We start from the raw sequence: 25,014 nt of genomic DNA on the forward strand, positions 1-25,014 counted from the left end.
GTTCAGGTCCTCTGAAATAATGCGAACGCGGAAGTAACTTAAAACTGCATTCTATCAAAAGGCCACCAGGGGGCGACCGTTTTGGTGTCAAAAGGACTTCCGTCTCTATACAAGTCAATGGAGAATTCACCAACTTCTCACTTGATTTATAACCTCAGTAAACGTTTTCAAAATGTGTTTATGGTCTCAATCGCTAGTTTAAAGCCTTCTTCAATGCAGTATGATGTTCATTTGTGAAATTTTGGCCTCCCTGATTTTATATTTGACGATAAAGCAGGGTATGCATTAGGGCGTGGCTACGTCGTGATTGACAGGTTGATTGGTTCACAGGTTCAGGAGGGCGCCTCATGCTCCTCCTGATGCCCATATAAGTAGAATCGGAAATTTTCAAGATGGCGCTGCTCAGATCCGATACTATTGGCTTCCAAGCAGCAGTCCACAAACCAATGGGTGACGTCACGGATGTTACGTCCATTTTATATACAGTCTATGGTAAAAACACACTTTTTCTAATGTGACTCAGAACATACAAAAATGGAGATGTAGTGCATCATTTTTTAATTTTTGTGCAAGTGATACACATTTTGTAAATGGAAATGTCAAAATTGTACCTGCATGTACTCAACAAATTCAAAATCACCATCCTTCATATTCTACAAAAATGTTCCCATGGACCATTAGTTATTGTGAATGTCTTTTCCCCCATAAATAAATAGAATACACGGTTTGCTCTCTGGCAGCTTCATTAAGGGTTAATCCAACATTTATTAACAACTAATGGTGAATTTATGAATGTGAATTGGTGTGGAGACTAATAATGAGTCAGAATATGACCAGTGTGTAATGGTTAAAAAATACATGCTACGAAAAATAAATTGCAAAGAATTCTGGATGTATCAAATAAGATAGTCCAATAAACAGAGCGCAGATGTGGCAGTTAACAGTTTCAATGTAATAGAAAATGACTGCTTGTAACAATCAGGTATGTTGATGTGCTAGAGAAAGTTAATTATTGAGGGACTTTGTGTGTGTATGAATGGAAACATGCTTAAAAACACAACCAACTGCCACAGCTTGATGCTGGAGGTGGCTCCAATGGATAATTTGTTTTGTCAAATGCATGCTCGAGGACACACACACACATACACATACACACACACACACACACACACACACACACACACACACACACACACACACACACACACACACACACACACACACACACACACACACACACACACACACACTTTAAATACATAAAGTGTTTAGGCTGAGCATTCATCTGGCTTTGTTTAAGTGACAATTCTCATCCTCCTCATGCTGCCTACACGTCTCCTGTCGCCAGCAAATCTGACTCAAATTTATTGTTCTCATCCGAGCATTTAAATTCAACACACACACACAACTCAACAATGACATGGGAAGAGACAGAAGGAGACACCAGGGACCGTGCCACGCTGACTGGAAATTAATCATCATGAATCTTAAAGTGGGGAACGTTGTTAGTGCAATCATGTTTGATTAAATTGGAATTTTTGATCCACAGTAATAAATACAGTGGGATTTGGAAATCATTACTGAATACAATGATCCAGACAAATCTGACAAAAAGCCTCATTAGTGATATAGTGCATTGTGTATATAACTGGATAAATTAGGAGAGCAGAGGAGAAAAAATGAAATGAAAGCAGTACAAAGCAGGGGCTAAGTAACATTAAACAGAAACAGCAAATCCTTCCAGTATATTGGTGTTGGAGAGCAGGTGGATGACTCCATATCAGTGAAAGCCTGTGTCATTATGCATCCCTAACCTTGGCCTTTATACTCTGTAGCTGAAGGCGAAGGCAGTGTGGGGAGATAAAAGTCATGTGACCTGGATTAAACTGCTTTATATTCAAAGCTGCATCTTTATGCTTTAAATATAATGCCTTTCTAACAAAGTGAAGGTGCCTTGGGGGAAACAGTGTACCTCTGCTGATAAATGTTTGTGTAAATGTGATCGAGAGAGCCAAGCTGGGTTTTGTGAAACGAGGGTGAGATTCAGTATTTTTTGGTTTTAAGGATGAGGACTAACTGGTTGGTTCTGGCAGATGTACAGTACATCTGGTTAACCATCCCTCCTCCAACAGTAGCACAGAGAAGCTTCTCTTAGAGCTTTTCTTAGGGAGATTCTGGGACTGTCTCCCACACGGTGAGTGAAACAGTTGGGAGTTTTGGCAAGACCACGCAGCATCATCCATCAAAAAAGTTGAACCTGTTTGAACTTTGGCTGCAACGTAGCGTCATCCATAAAGGCACTGTGATGGCCAGTCACATTTCTGGTGGATTACTTTGCAATGTGATTGTTGTATTTCTACAGTTTACCTCAAAAGATAGAAACGATAAAAAAGTCGCTGCTGTGATAACTGTGTATATTTTGAAATGTATTATACCTTTAACCATCCTGTTCAGGGTCAAATTTGACCCATTTTACATCCAAGAGCAGTAAAAATACTTTTGTCTTTTAGCCTGAAATGTGCTAACTTCCTCTAATGTGACTCAGAATATAGAAAAAGGAAATATTTCATCTTTTTAAACACAGCTTTGTAGCGTGTTTGATGTGTATCTATCCAAAAATGACAAATGTTCATTCTTCACATTTAATATAATTCACTGAAAAATAGTTTTGCTGGATAATTAGTGTTTTTATATATAGAAATAAACACATTTCTGCTCTCTGAAAGCTTCATTAAGGATGAATCACACATTTATGTGACCGATGAGTATTTATGAATGATTAGTGCTTCAGAAGTTTGTTATAGAGACCAATTATGAGGAAATACTGTGATGGATCAAAATATGACCAGTATGTGAGGGTTAAATGCATTTGGCAATGTTGTGTCTATATTAGCACTTTAATTTGAATGCATAAAATGAAAGTCTCCTATAAAATGGAAGTGTTTTTGTCTCGTTCCCCCAGTCGAATATTTAAGCTTCACTGCAGGGTAATGTGTGCAGAGTTTAACAATCAAAGCTGTTTTCACATTCATCTGCTGAAAGTGGAAAGTTTCTATGTGCTCACTGAAAATCTGATTTGAAGGATGGGCCTACAAGCAGGAGTTTTGACATCACAACTAGTTTAGAAGTCAGTCCTACACGCGTGATGTGGAAACCTGAAACCTACACTGAGAATGGATGTTTTAGTGAAGTAGGAGCAGCTCAACTAAATATGTCCAGCAGTTACATTTTTGAAAATGAAAATATTTGCATATAAATAGATTCTGGACTCTTTAATGAAGGAGAAGGAATAGATGCCATTTAAGGATTTAAGTGAGGTAATTATATTTCTTTGTGGAAAACCAGAATAGACACACGTTATTGTTCCAAGCAGGGTATTTTTATGTCTTAATAAAGGAGATTTATATGAAACAATACAGAGGTAGTCCAATTGTTGTTTTGTTTGTTATGACATCAGTATACAGTATATGATCACCATCACTTGCTGACCTTTAAAAATGTTAATGTGAGTATATATAAATGCCAGACATCCTTTTGATGGATGAAAAGTAATTGCAGTTGATGCAATAGTCACTAAACTAAACAGATTATAACAAAATTGCATTATAGTCAAACAAAAGTGTGTGTGTGTGCAAATTTGCATTCAGCCTCTCTCCTTCTACGCTGTGAAAGTTGTAGATTGTTCTGACAGCTAACTCATTATTTGTTTTCTTGTTTCTTGCCGTCTTTTAAAAAAAAATGTTTTCTCTGGTGTGTCCCTCAGGTCAGAACAGAATTAGCGCCTTATAGAGTTTCTCTGCTGTCACGTGTAAGAGTCTTATTCTAGACCTGAATCTCTCTTTGTTCAGTCTCTAACTTTAAATGTAATCAGCATGCAGACATGGAGCATTTTACATAATTATACAAACTTCTGAAAAGTGTTCTGGCAGGGAGCAAACCGCTTTTTTTTTGTAACAGTAATAATGTGTGGGAAGACGTGCGGAATTACATAACTAGCTTGAGATTAATTGCTGTTGTTTGTGCTTGTGTGGTGTTGGAGCTGTGTTTATGTGGTGGGTCAGCACTTAAGCCCTGCACCCCCTCTTAAAATGATCATTTCACACTCCATCCAAACTCTGTGATTGGTAATAGTGTATGTGTTGGTGCATGGTAAAAAACTGAAAAGCGCCATTATTATTAGTAACAGTCATGTACAAAATGAGACTGCTGCAGATGTGTACTGCTTAAAGGGACAATGTGTATTGTAGAGCATGGATGGAAAAGCTCTAAATGCACCCTCATTACAAACTAATTGCTTTCACTCTGTCTGTAGAGCGGGAGAAGGAGAATGCTACACTTTCTTACTTTTTTTTTTTTCTATAATACTGCTACAAAATAAAAATGGATGAATCATGCAGTACAGTAATTAAAACAAAACTTGTAATCAATAAACTGTAAAGAGCAAATAAAGTGAACAAAACTTAAACTATTTGAGAAATGTGTCTGCTGTATCTCACACAAGCTCTGTCTTCTACTGGTCTCTATGGTAACGCTCTCCTCAAATCACCTACTAATATGTGCATGTATGTAGGTAGCCAGGATGCACCTACTGATTACATGTGTCAAACACAGTAAACAGTATAAGGAGGCACTGCTTCTCTTATCCTTTCTAATTTAAGTGATGGCAAATGTGCTCTCTATGGATGGAGTCACTACTCCAGCAAGCTTGTTCCTACCCATCGTCCCCCGGCCTGATCACCGCCACCGATGGACGTCTCTTCTGTTTTGAGTACCTGGGATTGGAGCACACAGAGAGCAATGTGATGTCCACCGCCCTGCGTTCACTGCAAAGGCCTTTCTCTGATTCTACATCAACAATGGTGGGACCATTTTCTGCGGTGTGACGTCTCGCTCCACTGTGACAACAGCTTGAGATAGATCTCAGCACTGATGACGAGTCCAACACTTTGTATGGCGCCCCACTGTTGCAACTAGACACCTTGGCAGGGACTGTCCTAGTGGCTTCACTGATGGACAATGACAACAACCTCTCATCTGTGTCTGCTGACCTTCAGAAATCCTCCAACTTTGGTTAGGGCCATGGCAACAGAGTGTATAGGGTTCACACTGCCCCTGTCTATCCTGCCCAAACTGGTTAGCTGGCTACATGAAGGCTTTTATGTACAGCCTGGCTCATCCTTCCCCAGCCTTTATTTCACCTCCTCTCCCAAACATTTGGCAGTGTGTTGAATATTCTGGTAGGAACCAGCTGAAAACAAAGTCCTCAGAGTACAGAGACACACAGAGACAGGCTGTCCCAGTGTGCCCCCCCCCCCTGGAAAAGGCCCTCATAGCCTTCCTGATTCCTCACTTAGCTGGCTGGTCAGCGAGCAGGAAGCTGCTACCTATGCTGGTGCATGTAAATGCAAATTTCAGTGGGTGATTGTGTGCATGTGATTGGAGCAGAATATTACCCATGGAGTCAAATAGAAGGCTCCATTTACAATATCATAACCTTCAAGGTAAAATGGTAAATGGACTGTACTTATATAGCACTTTTCTAGTCTTTTTGAACCACTGAAAGCACTTTTACTGACACAGCATCAGTACGGCTGAGAACATCATATGGTCAGAGTCACCTGAGATGAGTGAATCGGACCAGGTTTGATATAGAGACTGACACGGTCTCTCTCTTGGAGAAACAAAAACCCATTAACATTCCACAAAGACACCCAAACTGACAGAACTACATAAAAGTAACATAAGACAGATTTTGGTGTCTCCTTCGGATATCAGAACTTATCGGAGAGACTTCACTCCCCTTTTTCTACCATCAGATTGGACTCACACAGACCACCGACATAAATTGAAAGACAACAGTAGTGTAGAGACATTGCACATTACTGAGTTATCCCTCTGTGTGTCTTCAAACAACACCAGTTGAAAGAGGAAAGTGTGAAAGAGAAAATGAGGACGTTAAAACTTATACATAGGTACCTTGGTCAATAGTATGGTTTTAAACACAATATCAATTACTTCTATCAACATCAATTACCTAAAGAAAACTTTCATTATTGTATTTATTACAGCCATAACCCTAACCCTAACCCTGATTTATCAAAATGTATTGATTTGTTAAACTTAATTAATTAATCAATTAATTAATTATTATTTTACCACCGAATCTGGTAGGTGGTGCCCCTTTATAACCCTAACCCTTTATTAAGGAGAGCTTATTGATTAAAAACATCCAAAATTGCTACAATACTATATAAGACACATTCACCCATTCACACACATTCATACACTGACGAAGAAGCTACCACACAGGGTGCCAACCTGTTCATCAGGAGGGAGGCTAACATTCACACACATTCACACAGGCCGTTGACACAGCCACCGGGAGCAATTTGGGGTTAAGTATCTTGCCCCAAGGACATGATGGAGGAGCTGGGAATCAAACCTTCCCATTGGTGGGCGACTGCTCTATTTCCTGAGCCACAGCGGCCAATGTGTGATGTGACGGAGACATGACACAAACAGAATATGTGCAGGTGAAACCAACGGACATGAGGCGTTGTGTTGTCTCTGAACTCCAGCATGTTGGATATGAAATTGAACACTGGATATGTGACTAAGTGCTAACTTGAAGCTTTCAGGTGTGTGAGGGTGTTCAAACTCACATTGTGTGAATAATGAAACAATGAAAAACATGCCTGAATACTAGAGATTACTCTAAGGGCCTGATTTACTAAGATCCCAAATAGTAGGTACTAAATTGCGTGCACGGTGCAATTTGCGTGCGTTTTGCAGGTGATCTACTAAGAATAACTGTGTAAATGAAAACAGGTGCAACGGGGTGGAGACAGAAGTATTTAAATGAGGGTTTTGTGTCTTTATGGAGAGTTTGGACGAGCAGAAAGCTGCAAGAACAAAATGAAATGTGATCAGGTTCTAGTGGAAGAGGTTAACTAATATATTGAGTTATAACAAAAACTAATATTACCAGAAAAAATTATTAACACGGGTGGAAAAACTCCGTCCTGTGTGTATTCTGTCATTGTGCCTCCGTCTCCTCCTCTCTACAGTGACAGTAGTCATCTGTGTGCAGTGAGCAGCAGGTTAATACCTGTCCTTCAAACATATTATTTATAGACACAGTTAGCGTCAGAAATAATACCTTCAGGTTTGGTAAATCACAATGTGTGTGTTAAATAACATATTTGCATTTTCTCCTCCCTGTATTTTACACACTGGGGTTGTAACGTCTCATATTACATTCATTATGGTAAACTACTAAATGGACAGCGCGTACTATCTTACACAGTTGAAAGATGCAAACCTCAGTGCTTTGCGTTAGTAGATCAGCTTGCATATTTTCTGCGGGTGATGTCAAGTTTGCACACGTTTCTACACACGCAAACCTTTAGTCAATCAGGCCCTATGTGTGTTGGGGTTGTCATAACTAGTAACACAATTACTTAGAATTCTCTTCTTCAAAAAAGGGGTATTAGTCGTATTACTCACACCACAACTTATGCTGCATAGAATCAGTGTAGAGTAACCACCTTTTACATAAATCTTCAGCAATTTAATAGCTAAGACCTATTTGTTTCACTTTTGAACATAACACGTTTGTGCTAAAGCAGGAGAGAATTGGGCCATGTGTGTCCTATGACAATATCCCTTACATAACTTGTATCAGCTGGTTTCAATGCTTCATTGACTCTCTATCAGACTTGTGCTACATAAACCTTTTTTAGCCCACCCAATGTTTTTATAAGGCTGTAAATACGTTTATATAAAATGGAAATATTCTAAATGTCTTGCGCATTATTTTCTAAGTTCAGCCTCTACAGAGTGGGAGTGAAGACACTAAACAGATTACCTGCAGTCTTGGCGTGGGTTGGCCACGTATCCTGGGTAGGCTCCTTCGGTGATGTAACGGCACATTTTGCTGTTTCTGTCTGACGGCAGCAGACTCCCCGCTCGCACCTTCATACCTAGGCAGTGGTCGAATGTGTTCCTCTCCTCCGGTCCATCCTCTGTGAAGAAACAGTGTCCCAGCGAGTCGTAGCCCACTACATTCTTTACCTGTGAGGGCACAGAGATACATTTAGCTTATATGACACGCTGCAGGTCTTCTCTCTTAAATCTAACTTGAGAAACAATCACAGACAGAGTTCAGTCAGCTGTTAAAGTATCACATTTCCAATGAAAAATTCCTCATCTTTGCTCCTCTTTGTTAAATGTACCAGCATTCTTAATTGAGGGTTCCTCCACTATCACCTCCATCCATGTTTTGAATGGAGGTGAGATTTTAATATCTCAATGGGACTTTGCCTGGTTAAATAAAGGATGAATAAATACAAATAAAATGTTTCATCTCCTTACATCCACAACTCTATGTGATTGAACATTGCAAGAAAGTGTCTAAATGTCACACAGCCTTCATCATAGATGTACTGAGAGAACTGCATACTGTGTTCCAAAAGTCACTCACCAAGGACATTCCCCAAAAACATTTTTACATATGCATATCTCCAGCTCTGTATCCCCCCCCCCAGTTCAGCCTCTATAGCTTCTGTCTCTCTAAGGTTTATTGGGGCTTTAATTCTATAGTTAACACTCAAATGTGCAGTGATGGGGAAATCTAGAAAGGGGTTATTGGGAGGATAACACAGCATGGTCCTAACCTGGATCGTAGTCATAGATTGTCCACAGCAATGATATGAAAACTATGAAGCCACATTTAAAATGTTACTAAAAGCTCTGTAATCACTGACTTTGCTTCTACTGGATTTTTGCAAAAGACATATTTCTGTTTTTTTTATTGTAGCTAACATTTATTTCATGCTTGTATGATATATGTTCCATTAAGTAATGTCCTATGTGTCCTGTATTTTGATAGTGATGTACAGTATGTCATTAGCTGTAATAAATGAGCTCTGTTCATATTCTACACCCTCACAGTATTTTTCTGGATCAATTTTGACCCGGTCTAAGAATCTCCTCATAAAAAGTGTCTATATCAAATTTTGAGCGATGGATCTGTTTAGAAAGCATCAATAGTGGATCTGACTGATCAATAAATGTGATTAAACCTTGATTCATGTTTCAGAGAGCAGAGAGAGTGTATTTTTTAGCTTTTACACCACTCAGCTCCTATCACACAATATCATGTCCTATTTGACCTAAGACATGAAAATATAACATAGCAATAATGATGTAAATGTATTTTATGTAAAGGTAAAATGACAAGAACTTTATGGAAGTGTGGGGTTTATTGTATAACCATTAGAGCCATCAGTCTTCACTGCTACATCATAAAAAGAAATCCTTATTAAAACTATGAACTATTCATTTCACTAAAACACATGTCAATAGATACTGAGATAATTTGGCCCAGAACAGCCTCAATACATGGAATGTGCATTTTGGGGCACTTTAGGAAAAGTCATTCAATTTCAGAGTAAAAGACATTTGGGGTGTTGTCAAATGTCTAAACGGGTCAAATTTGACCCAAACAGTATGTAAGCGTTAAACTGCAGTCAGTTAGCTTGTTTTAGCATAAAGACTGGAAGCAGAGGGACATAGCTAGCCTGACTCTGTCCAAAAGCAGATCACTGTCATTACTATGAGGTTGTCAGGCCAGGAAGTCTCTGACACATACTCCTGTAAAACAACACATGTAGTAGTTTAATACAAACAAATACAAAAAAAAAAAAGAAAAACTCACCAGTAGTCCGTTGGAGGCATGGATGGTTACACAGCGAGAGAAGGAGTGGTGGATGGATAGATCACTGACGAAGGTGGGGGGGTTGTAGCCTCCCCTCTCGTCCACATCACCATTCATATGGAAGTGGACAGGATAGTGTCCCATTGTCTGCTGACCCATGTGCTGAAGCTCCATGCCAGATATATGAACTGCCTTGAAGCCTCGCTCTACCTAATGACAGCAGAGAGGATGAAAAGTCAGTCATTCCTGCTCACTAAAGAAATAATAAACAGATACATAATGACATAAATAAAAGAAAAAATCACAAAATGAAAGTAAAATATTGAAAATATGAGGAGGAAGGATGAAGAAGAAGAAAAAAGGGTGAAAGGAAAGAAAGAACAGAGGAGGCATTAGAATGATGTAAGAAGTAAGGAGGGGTGTAAAGAGGGAAGGAGCAAAGGAAAAAAATATTGGGCAGGCAGACTAAAAGGAAGAAGGGAATGATGATGAAAACAAAAAGAGAGAATGTAATAGAATGGTGATGAGATTCAGGTGGGGACTGAGGATGGAAGGATGGAGGAATCAAGGAAAGATGAGAAGGAGGGATGACTTCAAAGATAAGATAGGGAGAGGTTAGACACAGTTCACGTGTGATTGGAGTCAGGTGGATGAAAGGATGGATAGAGGTGAGAGTGAAGAAAGAGGGAAGGGGAGATTCGGCAAAATAATGAGAAAGGCATGGAGAAGAGAAATAAAACTTTGGATATAGGGAGTGGAACAGAAAGGGGGGGGGGTGTAACAAAAATAAAGAGGTGGAGAGAAGAAAGCAGAGAGACAAGGAGAATGAGGGAAAGATGAAAGGATGTGTTTGAGACAGTGACAGAGGAGTGGATATGGGCAGATGGAGCTTCATTGGTGAATAAAAGCAGCTTTGTTCACTAACCAGAGCACTCTTCACTGTAACTTAAGTTGAAAGACTGCAGCTTTTGAGGAGATGCTCCAACTGCAGCTGATTTATGTGGAGATACGAGGTTTAAACGCAGCAATAACAGCATGGTAGGGTTATACTCCGAGGCTACTTCACTGAGATCTCACCACGGCTTTCCTATCTCTGTGTGTGTGTGTGTGTGTGTTCATGGTATTCTGCACACATACCCATGCATGAGAAATATGTGAAATGACATGATGGAAATGTATAATAGGATATGATAGCTTGCCCTGGGCAGCAGGAATACAACCACAGCCTCTTTTCCTGTCTCCCAGCATCTCTCCTCTTTCTTTTTTTCTTCTTCATGCAGACAGACTGACATGCTGGTACATAAAACAGGCTTTTTGAGCATCTTAACTTGCTCTAATTTAACCTTGAGTGGTATATTAGCGCAATAGCATTGTAAAATTGATTTTTTTTATAGGAAAATCTGGAAATATTTGCATTTATCTTTGAAGATTTTTCATTGTATATCTACAGTTAAAGTCGACTTAGCACTCCTACATTCACCCTTTCATGCATGACTTATTTAATCACAGAGGAATCCTTTTTTGTTTGTTTTTTACACTTAAACAAGTGAAAAATGATGCCAATAATTTAAAGAAAAATATTATTAAAAACTTGACAAAAGAGCTAATTGGTGCATGTCCTCTACAAGCAGTTTTGAATTTATGATGCAGTATTTCAAAATGACAGAGAGCGCCAACAATGATATTCAGATGGAATTTCAGATAACACTTTGGGGGTTTGCCACCAGGGTGGTTGAGACATGGTACTACAACTTAAATGGTCCAAAATGACTTCCAGATATCTGTCTAATGGAGTGGACCATGCATGAAAGGGATAAGTGTTTGTATGTGCAAATGATGCTTTTGCAAAGATGCCTAGCACCTCCCAATCCTTCTTCATGCTTATGATCAATGAAGGGCTACAACTAACAATTCACTGAGTGTTTATTCCATAAAATAGACTGCCAGGGGACTTCCCATGATGCACCGAGCTCCTCTCTCCGCCTCCCTCTCTCTATCCATTAACATTCATGTACTATTAATGCATTCACTAACTTAAACCTCTTCCCCGGAGTTCTCTGTGCTCTCTCGTCTCACAGGTGGAGGTGGGGACATCAGGATCACCCATTCCTGTCCTGGACCTACTATTTTCAATGTTGATTTTTAATGTGTTTTTCTCTCCTCTCCTTTCTCTCTCGCCTTTCTCCTTATCACCTTCCCCCCCTCCCTTTCTCTCTCTCTCTCCTCTCTACCCCAACCGGTCGAGGCAGATGTTCTCCCACTTTGAGCCTGGTTCTGCCTGAGGTTTCTTCCTGTTAAAAGGGAGTTTTTTCTTGCCATTGTCACTAAGTGCTTGCTCATGTGGGAATGTTGAGTCTCTTTAAAATGAAACCTGAAGAGTTCGGTTTAGACCTGCTCTATGTGTAAAGTGTCGTGAGATGACTTTGTTGTGATTTGGCGCTATATAAATAAAGATTGATTGATTGAAAATGTGAGAAAATAGTCAAATGTGTCCTAGGTGTGTTCAAATGTGTTGTATTATCTGGCCAACACTCCAAAACCCAAAGATATTCAGTTTACTGTCATACAAGACAAAGCAGAAAGCAGAACCAATGACTGTTTGGTAGAAAGAGAACTTAATCAACTATTAAAATAGCTGCCGATTCATTTTTTGTCCACCAATTAATCGATTAGTCTCGGCTCTAGATCGATAAATGAAATGATCAATCTCCATGACAACTGAGCAAACTCCATTTGCTGATGAGGATGGTGCGATACAGCTAAAACCTACAGAAAAATACATATGAGGATGAAACTTAATGTATTATGATGATGTAATGTATCATTCATGTTCCCCTCACGATTAACTAAAGAACTTTGGTGGTCAACTGACATTTCATATACCCTCATCATCAGATCAGAATTTTTGAACAAATCTACTCTATAGTTGGTTCTTGTATGAGGCCCAATGTTGAAAGACATTTAAAAAATCCATAAATATGTTGGCATTTGATTTATGTTTTAAATCATCAGTTTGCTATAATTCGATTTGCTTCCTTTGACTCTTCCTACTACATATGTACTCTGACTGTAGAAGACATGTATTCACTGATAATAAGTCTTATACATGATGATTAGGATTAGGATAGAGTTTGGAACTTGACCTTTGACCTGTCTCTATATTTGTTGATCAGCAGCTGCAGGGAAACAGTCTAGGTGGTTTTTCTTTAATTGCATTTTCAGTGAAGCTAATTAAGATGAATAATTTAGATATGGTTAAAAGCTGAATATGTCTACATTAATAAAACATAACTTGCATCATAGCTAAGCAAAAGATTGGCAATGGCCTCAATATAATTCATTTGCATTAAACCTGCTATGATTTGCTCCAGTCTAGTTATGGCAGATCAGTGTGGGACATGTCTTGGAAAGAAAAGTAAGAGGAAAATCTACTCATGTTGTTCATGTTGTAATACTGAGAAAAAACTGTTGAATTAATTCTGCTGTCTTTATAGATCATGTTTGTGAACAGTAGCTGTATTTAAAGACAGTTTACAGCATTACAGTCTTCTATAAACAGTTAAACTGTGCCATTTTTGCTAATCTCAGGATAGACTGCTACAACAGCTGTAACCATGGTAACTGACTGTGCACATCAAAGATGGTGACAGTTGAAAATGCTAAGAGGACTTTATAATTAAAAATGCTGAAGGAAACTGAGGAAAACTAGACTCAAATGTTTAGCACACGTTAAAGCACACAGAGCACTGCTTTTACAAAACATACAGACAGGTGTGCAAACAGGTCTGACTGTCAGTACTCAGTGACCTCTGGGTAGAAACGGGCTCATATGTGTATCCCCTCAGTAACGGACAATATGTGGACGCCACCGTACCTTCAAATGTCCTCCGAAAGTGTCGAAATCAAAGAATTTGCAGAGCTCGTTGCCATAGCAGGCAGGTTCCATCTCACCACGGAGCAGGATGTTACGACTCAGCAGGCCGACCTCCGCCCTCATATCCACTCCATTCACCTCCTCACCCATGTGGATGAACTGGGCCTTACCTACACACACACAGACACACAGACACACACACACACAGACACAGACACAGATACACACACCTCAGCTCAAGGGGCTCAACATAACACACACAGTATATAGAGACATCTGTTGAACACTGATGTGTGAACATACACTCATCTGTCAACAGTGCTGCATTAGATTCACTGTTTTATACTAAACACTCCATTCAACATCAGATGAGTACAGTTTAAAAAGATGCATATTCTCACCACAGACTGAAAAAAATGTGTGTGTGTGTGTGTGTGTGAGAGCAGATGTTTGCATATAATTATGATGCAGTACATAATGCTGAATGAGTCAGAGTTTGTAGCACCAATTTTTCTTCTCTTTGTAAAACAGAATGGAGAGGCAGGATGTAACCCTTATAATAACATAATGCGTACTGTTTCATGACTTTGAGATCCATGAGTTTGAAGGCCTGTCAGACACTAAAACACAGCACTGAAGTTTACTATGATACAGATTTTAGCTGTAAAATCCAAAAAGCTGAAGTCAAGTCGGAAAGCATTAAGTATGTTCAGGAAATCACAGGAATGTTTACAACCTGTTACATCTGAGACAGATTTAATAAAATGTTGTCAGATCAATCTATTCAAGCTTGTAGCCAACTTAAAGGATAAGCACGTGATTTTCTATATTTTTTTTTATAGTCAACAAATTTCATAAGCAGAGCCAAACCAACAATGAACTGATCAACTAACAAGTATTGTGTGTGTATTCAAAGTCTGATATATCTTAATCCGCTGTGCTGTAGACCTCTGTTATAATGAGCCACAGCGCTGCACTGGCTGACATGTTCCTTCACACTGAAGACAATCATTACAGTAGTTTAGAAACTGCTCCAAAAAACTAAAACCAGGAGAGTTTTCCTGCTGATCTAAGCCGTAGAAGTGTGAGTGCAAATTAGTCGATTTTTACTTTTGCATCCAGGTGTAGCCTTTGATGGCTGTTGCACTGCGCTGTATGTCAGGCTCATGCTGTGCAGGGAAAGTAATGTGCAATCATTTGGTGGTCCTTCTATTTCAAACTGCTCACTATATTGTGCCAGAAGTTTCAAAACTATTTCCTCTACTGAGCTCACTGCAGACCTGGCACTCAGACACAGGTAACATTATACTATTGGTTACACTTTAAAGTGAATTGTTTGACATAAGATGACATGTTGTCATATTAAAGGAAATTGCACCAGAGGCTAACAGTGACATGACCATGTATACTAGTGGCAGGCCAGAAAAACTGGAGTTAAGTGCACACTGTATAGAACATATGCTGGTGAGTCATAACATATCCCCCTTATGCAAAGATAATCTTACATTCTGACTTACACTCAGTTGCCAGTTGATAAGGTTCACCAAGCATAAACTAATGCAGTCTTATACAACAGTCCTGCAGCAAGTCCTAACTTCATTAAAGTTGTAATGTTCAAACAGCACTACCAGCTACAGCCTCCAAAACCACCCTAATGTCCTGTCTGAACTCAAACCTAAACTAATAATAAACATTGTAAACGTGTAGATGCACATTTATTTTTGAATCTTGACATTATCTTTTTATGAAGCCTCAGCTTTAACCCTTACATACTGTTTGGGTCCAATTTGACCCATTTTTACATTTGACAGCTGTAAAAACATCCTAAATGTCTTTTTTAATCTGAAATTTGATGACTTTTCCTAAACTGGCCCAAAATATAGTAGGAGGGGATTCTTAGACCGGGTCAAAATTAACCAGAACATACTGCGAAGGTGTAGAATATGAACAGTATGTCAGAGTTAATACAATGAATTGCTGATCTCTGTGTATGGAATCAGACTGAAAACAGTCCTGTGCATGGGGCTGTGTTGTTAGATCTATGTTGTTGGATCTGTGTTATTGGGTCTGTGCTGTTGGGTCTGTGCTGTTGGGTCTGTGCTGTTGGGTCTGTGCTGTTGGGTCTGTGCTGTTGGGTCTGTGCTGTTGGGTCTGTGCTGTTGCAGGCGTGTTTACGTAACCAGTGAGACAATGAAATACAATCCACGAAAGTCCAGCTGGAGATTGGTGCATTTAAAGTTTTATCAGACACTCAACATTTACAGAAGTCGTTTTGCGGTTTTTGTTTGGTTTGCGCTCTCTGCGTTGACACCCCCACTGCATCAACACAGTGCTACCATTCAAATTAATGAGATGGCTGTCTTTTCACACAGAGCTGATGTCTTTCTAAACACAGCTTAAGCTAGAAAACACTGGTCCTGTGTATTTCAGTGTGTTTGGGAAAAAACCTGATTTTGGAAAACAACACAGTCTCAGGCTGCGTAGCAGAATATTTAACAGGAGAACTTCCTGAAGCACCTAATAGTGTCTGGTATCACAGATGGAGATTTAACTAACAGAGACTCAGCAGAGTGATCAGATTGTGTCTGTCACACTGCTAAACATATGTTGGCTGTGAGGAACAGTTTTGTTGTTTGTCGACCGAATGAGGGACAAAGAAAACATTTGTTCTCTTATTGTTCAGGGAGTTATAGTGTGGACAGAAGTGATTTTTAAGCCTGATTTATACTTCTGTACCTACGCAGAGCTCTCTCCGTCGACGTGGAGGCTTCTCTGACCTGGCACCTGTCTGCAATCAACTCATCAACTCACAGCTCAAGTACTCTCCTTCCACTCATCACCAGATTGTTCAGTGGTAGTTCCTCTCTCTCAGTACTTGACTTATTTTTTATGATCTTCTTGTGCAACTACTTATCCAACTTCTCCTGTGTCCAGGTCTCCACTGCCAACTCATCCACATGTCATCTCTTGCTGCTTCGCCATGCCAGGTCCACCCAGTCAATAACCAATCTCTGCAGCCTACCAGCCTGCCTAAGTGTGCTGATTAAGGATGTACTCACACTAGGCGACCCATGCTTGCAGAGGTGGGCTCAGGCATGGTTCAGTTAGACTCGGGCAGTGTGTGTGATCGCTAACTGTGACATCAATGACGTGACGTATGCTTGCTCGATCCCGGAGTGTTCTATGCAATGTGAGTGCAGGGCAGGGGGGGGGGGTGGGCAGGGGGGACAATCGTGCTCGGCATGGTACAAGGCAACCAGGCCTAGTGTGAGTACGCCCTAAAACCATCCTATCTCCTCCATTCCCTCTCTGTTTCTGCATCTTCTAAAAGCATCTGACACATCCTTTCTGACCATGGAATCAGAGAGGCTGCGTCTGACAAACTTTGTAAAAACTCACTCAATCCTGCCCACAGTCATTGGCCAACTGTGTACAGATAGACATTAAAACTAAAAAGGGAAAGACTAAATGTGGAAGAGATAGAACAACATAGACTGATGAAGGTGTTCCAGATGTAAATATCAAGCCTGATTAAATTAATTGTAATGAGAATGATAGACCACATGACAAATACAACCCAACACCTCACACACTACAACAGTAATATACTGTAATGGCTGTCAGCACTACTGACCCCAACAGTCTCATTCCAGCTTGGCTCAATCCTTTGCCAAACGCAAATCAGACTTATAATCAACTCAACAATTATAATGTGTGTCCTGCCTTCAGGCAGTGTTTGAACTCTTTCTGGGTCTTTATTTTCATTCTTCACTCCACTTCCTTCACTTTTTGAGTGAACCATCAAGTTCAACACCATGAAAGCTTTGAGGTGTGTCCATGTGCACTGCTAACCTCACCGTGCTGAGACTGCAATGATGAATAAAAGAGTGTTGGAGAGAAGTTGGGGAGACAGCAGGATGCAGCCAGGACTTTTCATCCCTCCATGACTGATTGTGGTGATTCAGAACAGACCATTTCAGTTGAAGTTGAAGCATACTGAGGCCTTTAGAAACCCTTCAGTTTTGAACCTGTGCTTCCACCCACCCACACACATACACTCACACTGGGCTTCAACAAGTTTGAAAAGGAGCAGTAATCTGTATTTCACAAAGAGCAGCTCACTGGAAGGCCAATTTGCAGCTCAGCAAATGAACAAGAACAAGGAGAATCCAAAAGGAGTGCTTGAGAAGAAAAAGGGCGACAAAATAACAGTAAGAAGTAACAGTGTGGAGAAGAATGGCGCAGCAGTGATAACAGCTCTGCTCCACACATCCTCCACTCCTACACATTCACATCTTTAACAACACAAATGTGCTGATTAGGAAAAACAAAGTGATACCAGGGGAAAAAATGAAATCAAAGAAATGTTCAAGTGTGAAATCTGAAAGACAGAAGATCTCACACCCACGTGTTTAATCCCTTTTCTCCTCCTACTCCCTGTACCAGTGGAGCAAGGACTACAAACGCACACTTTGAATCTAGTGCAAACTTACAAAAAATATTGGATTTTTTAAGATCCCAGTTTACTAGTGGTGCCTCCTGCCTTTTATTTTTTAACTCTCATGCACAGAGTTGCTGGTGGTTCATAAATTGCTCTTCATGAGGGATTAGCAGGTGTTATTATATCTATCAATAAAGCCTAATGAAATCAACCAGTTAACTAAACTACAAACATGCATCAAGGACATAAAGGCCTGGATGACCTGTAACTTCCTGCTGTTAAACTCAGAAAAAACTGAAGTTATTGTGCTTGGCCCTAAACACCTTAGAAACACATTATCCAATGATATAACTACTCTGGATGGCATTACTTTGGCCTCCAGTACTACTGTAAGGAACCTAGGAGTTATATTTGACCAGGATTTGTCCTTTAATTCCCACATAAAACAAATTTCAAGGTCTGCCTATTTTCATCTGCGTAACATTTCAAAAATCAGACATATTCTGTCTCAAAATGATGCTGAAAAACTAATCCATGCATTTGTTACTTCTAGGCTGGATTATTGTAATTCATTATTATCAGGCTGCCCTAACAAGTCTCTAAAGACTCTCCAACTGGTCCAGAATGCAGCTGCACGCGTTCTGACAAAAACTAGAAAGAGAGATCACATTACTCCTATTTTAGCTTCACTGCATTGGCTTCCCATAAAATCAAGAATAGAATTTAAAATCCTTTTCCTCACTTTTAAAGCTCTTAATGGTCAGGCTCCATCATACCTTAAAGAGCTTATAGTACCTTATGTACCTACCAGAACACTGCGCTCCCAGAACGCAGGCCTACTTGTGGTACCTAGTATCTCTAAAAGTAGAATGGGAGGCAGAGCCTTCAGTTATCAGGCTCCTCTCCTGTGGAACCATCTCCCAGATTCGGTCCGGAGGGCAGACACCCTGTCTACTTTTAAGAGTAGGCTTAAAACTTTCCTTTTTGATAGAGCTTATAGTTAGCCAGCTCCTAGTTTATGCTGCTATAGGCTTAGACTGCCGGGGGACTCCTACCTCCATGATGCACTGAGCTCCTCTTTCCTCCTCTCTCTCTCTCTCTATCCATCCATCTATATCCAATAACATTCATGTACTATTAATGCATTCAGTAACCTACACTTCTTCCCCGGAGTTGTCTGTGCTTTCTCATCTCACAGGCAATCTGGGCCTGTAGACGTCCGGATGACAGATTCCAGTCCCGGACCTTCTAGCTTCAATGTTTATTTTCTATGTGCTTCTCTCTCTCTCCTATTCTTCCTCTCTCTCCCCTCTACCCCAACCGGTCGAGGCAGATGGCCGCCCACTTTGAGCCTGGTTCTGCCTGAGGTTTCTTCCTGTTAAAAGGGAGTTTTTTCTTGCCATTGTCGCTAAATGCTTGCTCATGTGGGAATGTTGGGTCTCTTTATAAATTAAAACTTGAAGAGTACGGTTTAGAACCTGCTCTATGTGTAAAGTGCCTTGAGATAACTTTGTTGTGATTTGGCGCTATACAAATAAAGATTGATTGATTGATTGATTGCCTGGCTGCCTGACACAGGATGCTGTGGTTGGTACACCCAAGGGAGACCATGTGAGTCAGCAGGAAGTGGTGTAAAATATGACAAAAATTAAACAGTTGGTTATGTACTCATAAGAATATGATCACCGATATGTAATTACTTTTTTTAACATCTAATGGAAATTGAAATTCCACGAGAACTCTGACCATATCTGTCTGACAAGGCCGGTTGTGTTTTGCATTAAATGATGTCATGGTATTTGTATTTACTTGAGACAGAATTATTTTCAAAAAGGCTGTTAGAGATCAATGATGGTTATAGTCTTCACTGAGACAAACATGTACCCTTCCTAACCAGATCACCTGTACTGTGATGGTCTTTCCTTCTGATGTTCTATCTAGGGAGACCATGGCAGCTACTTGGAGTCAGTGTCACTTTCAAAATTCTGAAACAGCAAACTCAGAAATTGGCATCAATTTGAGGAACGTTATTAAGCAACACAGATCCATAAAGAAAGGCTTTGCACACTTCGCTTTGGAAGAACACCTTTTGGATAAACTGGATCACCAACTGTGAACCACAGTGTTGGAGCTAACTAATGCTCTTGTGGCTGAACGGGAGCAAATCCCTGCAGCCAGTTTCCAACATCTGGTGGGAAGCCTGGAATCATAAAAGTGGAGGCGTTTAGAGCAGCAGAGTCACGGCCAGGGTTTCGGAAAGGTATGTTCAACTGTCTGTCACATATTGGTGGGAGCTTTCCACATACTTCAAGTTTTGACAGTTCTTAATGTAGGGTATGGTGCTTTTTCCCCCTATCTTTAGTCAAGGAATACCAATTTGGAATCTTAATTTGAGAGCATGATTTATTGATTTCATGCTCACATTTTGTAATGTTGTCCCTCAAAACCCTGCCCTAGCACTCAAATAGCCTCTGCTTGCACTTCGATTTGCTCTGCTTCTGCTCAAATGTATGTATGTATGTTTACACTCATATTGAGTCTAGGTCTGGCTCAGAGCTACATAACAGATATGTTGACCCTGTATGAGCCAGCCCTCAGCCTTAGATCCACAGGTGGGGCCCTAAATCTAATGGTGACCACGCTTTTGCCATCAGGGCCTGTTGGCTTTGGAACGACCAATCTGAAGATATAAGGTTCGCAGAATCGGTAACTTATTTTAAATCGCATCTTAACACTCATTTCTACAGACTTTCTTTTATGTGCTGTCATTTGTTCATTTTTCTTTTTCTTTTTACATCATCTCCTTATTGTATTTCATTGTCTTCTACTTTCATATTGTAAATGTTGGCCTTGTTACTGCTCTGTGTTGTATGTCTTTGCTTTGTCTGTCAAAGCACTTTGTAAAAAAAAAGGGCAACATAAATAAAGTTATTATTATTATTATATGGTTGCTTGAACAGATTTCCTGCTCAAGCCTCAGCCCTTCTCCTTGTGCTCAGGCTGCTTCTGTGAGCTCATGAAACTTCTGCTCTCAGATTTTTTGTGCAACAACCCCCAACTAATAGGCCAGGTGTAGTGTTGACCAATGTTGTTTTGCCTTCCTAGAGCATCCAGTACAGGCTGGTACGGTTCATTTATACACAAGCGCCCATACCTTTTATTATAATAGCTGCATACAGTATAATAGTAGCTGCATGTGGTACAGCACCCCCTGTTGATGTGCTGGAGGAATAAAAACTACGTCACCTTCATCACGACTTTAAGCAGATCCAGCAGATTGCTGGCCAACATGAACCAAAGTCAAGGACCTCAAGTTTTATATTTTAATGGTGCTATTAGTTCCTTCAAGTTGAACTGATAAAGTCATGCTTATCTATCTATCTATCCATCTATCTATCTATCTATCTATCTATCTATCTATCTATCTATCTATCTATCTATCTATCTATCTATCTATCTATCTATCTATCTATCTATCTATCTATCTATCTATCTATCTATCTATCTATCTATCTATCTATCTATCTATCTATCTATCTATCTATCTATCTATCTATCTATCTATCTATCTATCCATCCATCCATCCATCCATCCATCCATCCATCCATCCATCCATCCATCCATCCATCCATCCATCCATCTATCTATCTATCTATCTATCATATAATCCTCATCTCAAGGCACTTAGAGCAGATCTAGACAGTACTCTTTAATTAGATTTAAAGAGACCCAAGTGTACATTATGTGAACATTGTTGCTAGGCAACAACTAATAACAAAATGGAAGTTGCTGTATTTTAAAGTTTAGGAAATGGAGAGGTGCCAGCAGCAAAGACGAATAACGTAGCTAACACATGAAGACAGTAGAAAACAAAAGTAAATTCAATGAGCTGATACTGGTGTCATTTAAGAATGTGAAGTTAAGTGAACAAAGTGTTTGGTATGCACCAGGGGCAATATTACAAAATCTGAACATGAAATCAATAAATAGTGCTCTCAAATTAATAGTGAAGCTCTTGAATAAAGATAGAAAAAAGAGCTCCATATAAATGGGGTTTGCGTGTTTTGAGAGGACTCATCATCTAAATACTCTTACTTGCTGATTGCTGGTTGAATTGGTTTGACGGTGGATATTAAATCTCATGGTGAAAACTGAGCTGGAGAGATGCAGCCCGGCTTTACAAGGCTAGGTAAATGTCAGGGTAGAAGTAGAATAATGCTAAATCCTACAGTACTGCTCCAGGCCAACAGTCCTCTCCACAACATTTATTTTGTACACTTATCATCATTTATGCCATTTAGAACTGTCAAAAGTTCAACATGTAAAATCCTGGCACAAGTTATTGGACTCAAGTTGATAAATAGCCCTGGGCTATTCTGTCTCTCTCAGCCATCTCCCAGCTCTCACGTTGGCAACAACAAAAACAACACAGCCTCCTGTCTGTGTATAACCTCGGGGGGGGGGGGGGGGCTGGGGAATAGACTTGATTATCACTACATGTTCAAAAACAGTGTTGCAAAGTGGCACACAGGCAAGAATTAATGAAATAGATTACAGTCAGGTGCAGACTGCCTCACAAAAATAGGATTTCCACTCTGGATGGCCAAACAGCCAGTGACGTCAGAGAGCTGAGGAAAAACAGAGAGGAAGGTGGGGGGGGGGGGGGGGGGATGTAATGGACCAATTTTGTGATGCAGCCGGGCAGGAGAGAAATGCCAGCAGCTCAAGCAGAGATCTGAAAATAAATCCTTGACTCGGAAATTCATGGCTTGTGAATGAATGTTGGGAAGTGACAGCTATGAGAGGATGTCATGTCCTCTAACTGTTGACTTTTAGCCACTGCGAGCACAAAGGCCACTTTAAATCATACAAGAGAACACTGAGGGCTGACTAGGTCGATCTGGAGAACTCTGCATGATAACTCCATGTGTATTTGTGCATGTATGATAAGCGATGGGAAATTGTCCAATCCATCGGAATCGTATGTCTCTGAGTTTATTTGAATAATTCCTCTAATCCATACCAGGCATGTGATGTGGATGGAACAAAAAAGGCAGTGTGAGGGCAGTGCAGCCTTCCAGACTGTCTCCAGCTTATCCTCAACTATCTTGTTATTCATCTTTGAAAAAGGTAGTGTTTGCAGGCATTTTTTCATTTAGCATTGCAATCGTTTGAGACTGACCGGCACACGCACTGCAGCATTAAACGACTTCAACCAACTCTGCGCTGAAAGAGAATAGAGAATAAAAAATAAAATAGTCCGTTTCACCTCAAAACCCCCCACTCAGTGCCCTGGACAATAATGTCTTTCCCCCGGAGCTAACAGTGCAACAGAGGCTGCACCACTGCTGGAGACAGAGTGCTCTGCCTTCTGCTCATTTTCTTATTCTTTTACAGGCAGGAGACTCCAAATTAATGCATTCATTAATTACTGCGGTTAACTTGTGGCTGCAGACCATTTATCTTATCTACCAGTTATGTTTTATATATTCATCAGCATGCAAGGCCATTGATAATCAGTGGAGATAATAAAATGGTTGTGCTGTTACTGAAACTCTGTGTAAGCCAACCCTTTCCACAGAAAACTGGTCAGGAATCAATAAAGAATTGAACCAATAAGCAGGATTATTAACATCATTGGTATCAATAAATTCTTAATAATTCCCATCCTTATTTATGATTGTATTTGTAAGCAGTGACAGAGAAAGAAAGAAAATAAGTGTCTGTGTTCATAGTAGCATGCGTGCCAGTGTGAATGGGCTCAGTCAGGAACACACAGTCCTTCAGGATGCAGGCTGAGACTTTCCCTTGGCCCTGAGTCAGTTCAAACACCTTCCACTGACTCCCACACACTGCTCAAGGCTGTTTCAACCTGGCCTCTATCAGGCAGGGTGTTTATGAACGCACACACACACGCACGCACACACACACACACACACCTATGTAGGCTCAGTCTTAACTCTCATCATGGAAGGGTTCCTAAAAATAAAGATGGTTTCAGTGTGTGATTTGAATCTTTTCAGGCGGATAGAAAGACCAAATCGCTATAGACTACATCTTAAATATTAAATAAATAAAAATGATCTCATCCTGAAGGAATTTCTGTGTTTTGTCAACACAGAAAGTACTACTGCCATTAAAATCAGAATCCTTCACATTTCAGTCCTGGTTGATTTGATAACACCTGTGGTCACTGCTGGTAATAGCAGGTGTCTTTTGACACACGGCACCGACAGTTCAGTTGAAAATGATACACGTATCGACCATTGGCAGCAAATGCACATTGAGCAGCTACTCTGACAGAATGCAATAGAAGAAGAATGGTGTATCCATTTCCAGGGGAGCCAAACAGATGGCGGGCTGAGAAGATTCATCACCTGATTTCTGTTTTAATAGAGTTACAAAGTATGAGCAAAGAATTTTTCCCCACTGTAAAATCCTTTTTCAAAGTTTTCTTTATCCTAAATGCTTTCCTGACATGGAAACAATAGAGAATACTGAATAATATAGCAAAAGCCTTAAGTAGTTGTATGTTACAGGCATCAGTTTGAATCATTTTTAACTTCATACTAGTAACCTAACAAATAACCTCCACAATTTAAGTACTCAGTAGTAACAGTCCCCAACACTGCATATGAGCTACAGCTGCCTTATCTAAAAAGAATAAATTCAAGTCAGATCTTCAGCAAACTCAAAATGTTGCGTTGATTCATAACCGGCCATTCACACATACAGTGTCAAAAGCTGGGATGGTGATTGGTCGCTTTTCATTGTGACTGAGACGTAGCTTTGCAGCTCAACACTCCCCACTGACCTCAAACGACTCAGAAAACACCCAGCTACACTACAGGGGGAAAGCTGAAAGAGACTCAACTTTATGCAAATGTTCTTGGATACAATGCGAGAGCCAATCACTCTCACTTTAATTCCCGTGGTAACGGAAGCACAGTGTTGTTTACTACTCCAAACTCCACTACATG

At 40.1% G+C, this 25,014-nt stretch overlaps 1 protein-coding gene across 2 annotated transcripts in view; it reads right to left on the bottom strand.

Moving 5' to 3' along the window:
- LOC133980350 (cell migration-inducing and hyaluronan-binding protein-like) overlaps positions 1–25,014 on the bottom strand; it is a 115,634-nt gene that overhangs the window by 46,353 nt on the left and 44,267 nt on the right. For both annotated transcript variants that reach the window (XR_009925169.1, XM_062419057.1), the window contains exons 11-13: positions 13,593–13,762; positions 9,719–9,928; positions 7,868–8,073 (exon numbers count right to left, since the gene is read on the bottom strand). Coding sequence is in view for 1 of the 2 variants with exons in the window: in XM_062419057.1 (XP_062275041.1) it covers positions 7,868–8,073; positions 9,719–9,928; positions 13,593–13,762 (586 nt within the window). In the remaining variant the exon portion in view is untranslated. The remainder of the gene's footprint in view (positions 1–7,867; positions 8,074–9,718; positions 9,929–13,592; positions 13,763–25,014) is intronic.

Source organism: Scomber scombrus, chromosome 1 (assembly GCF_963691925.1).
Source record: "Scomber scombrus chromosome 1, fScoSco1.1, whole genome shotgun sequence".
Classification (NCBI taxonomy): Eukaryota; Metazoa; Chordata; class Actinopteri; order Scombriformes; family Scombridae; genus Scomber; species Scomber scombrus.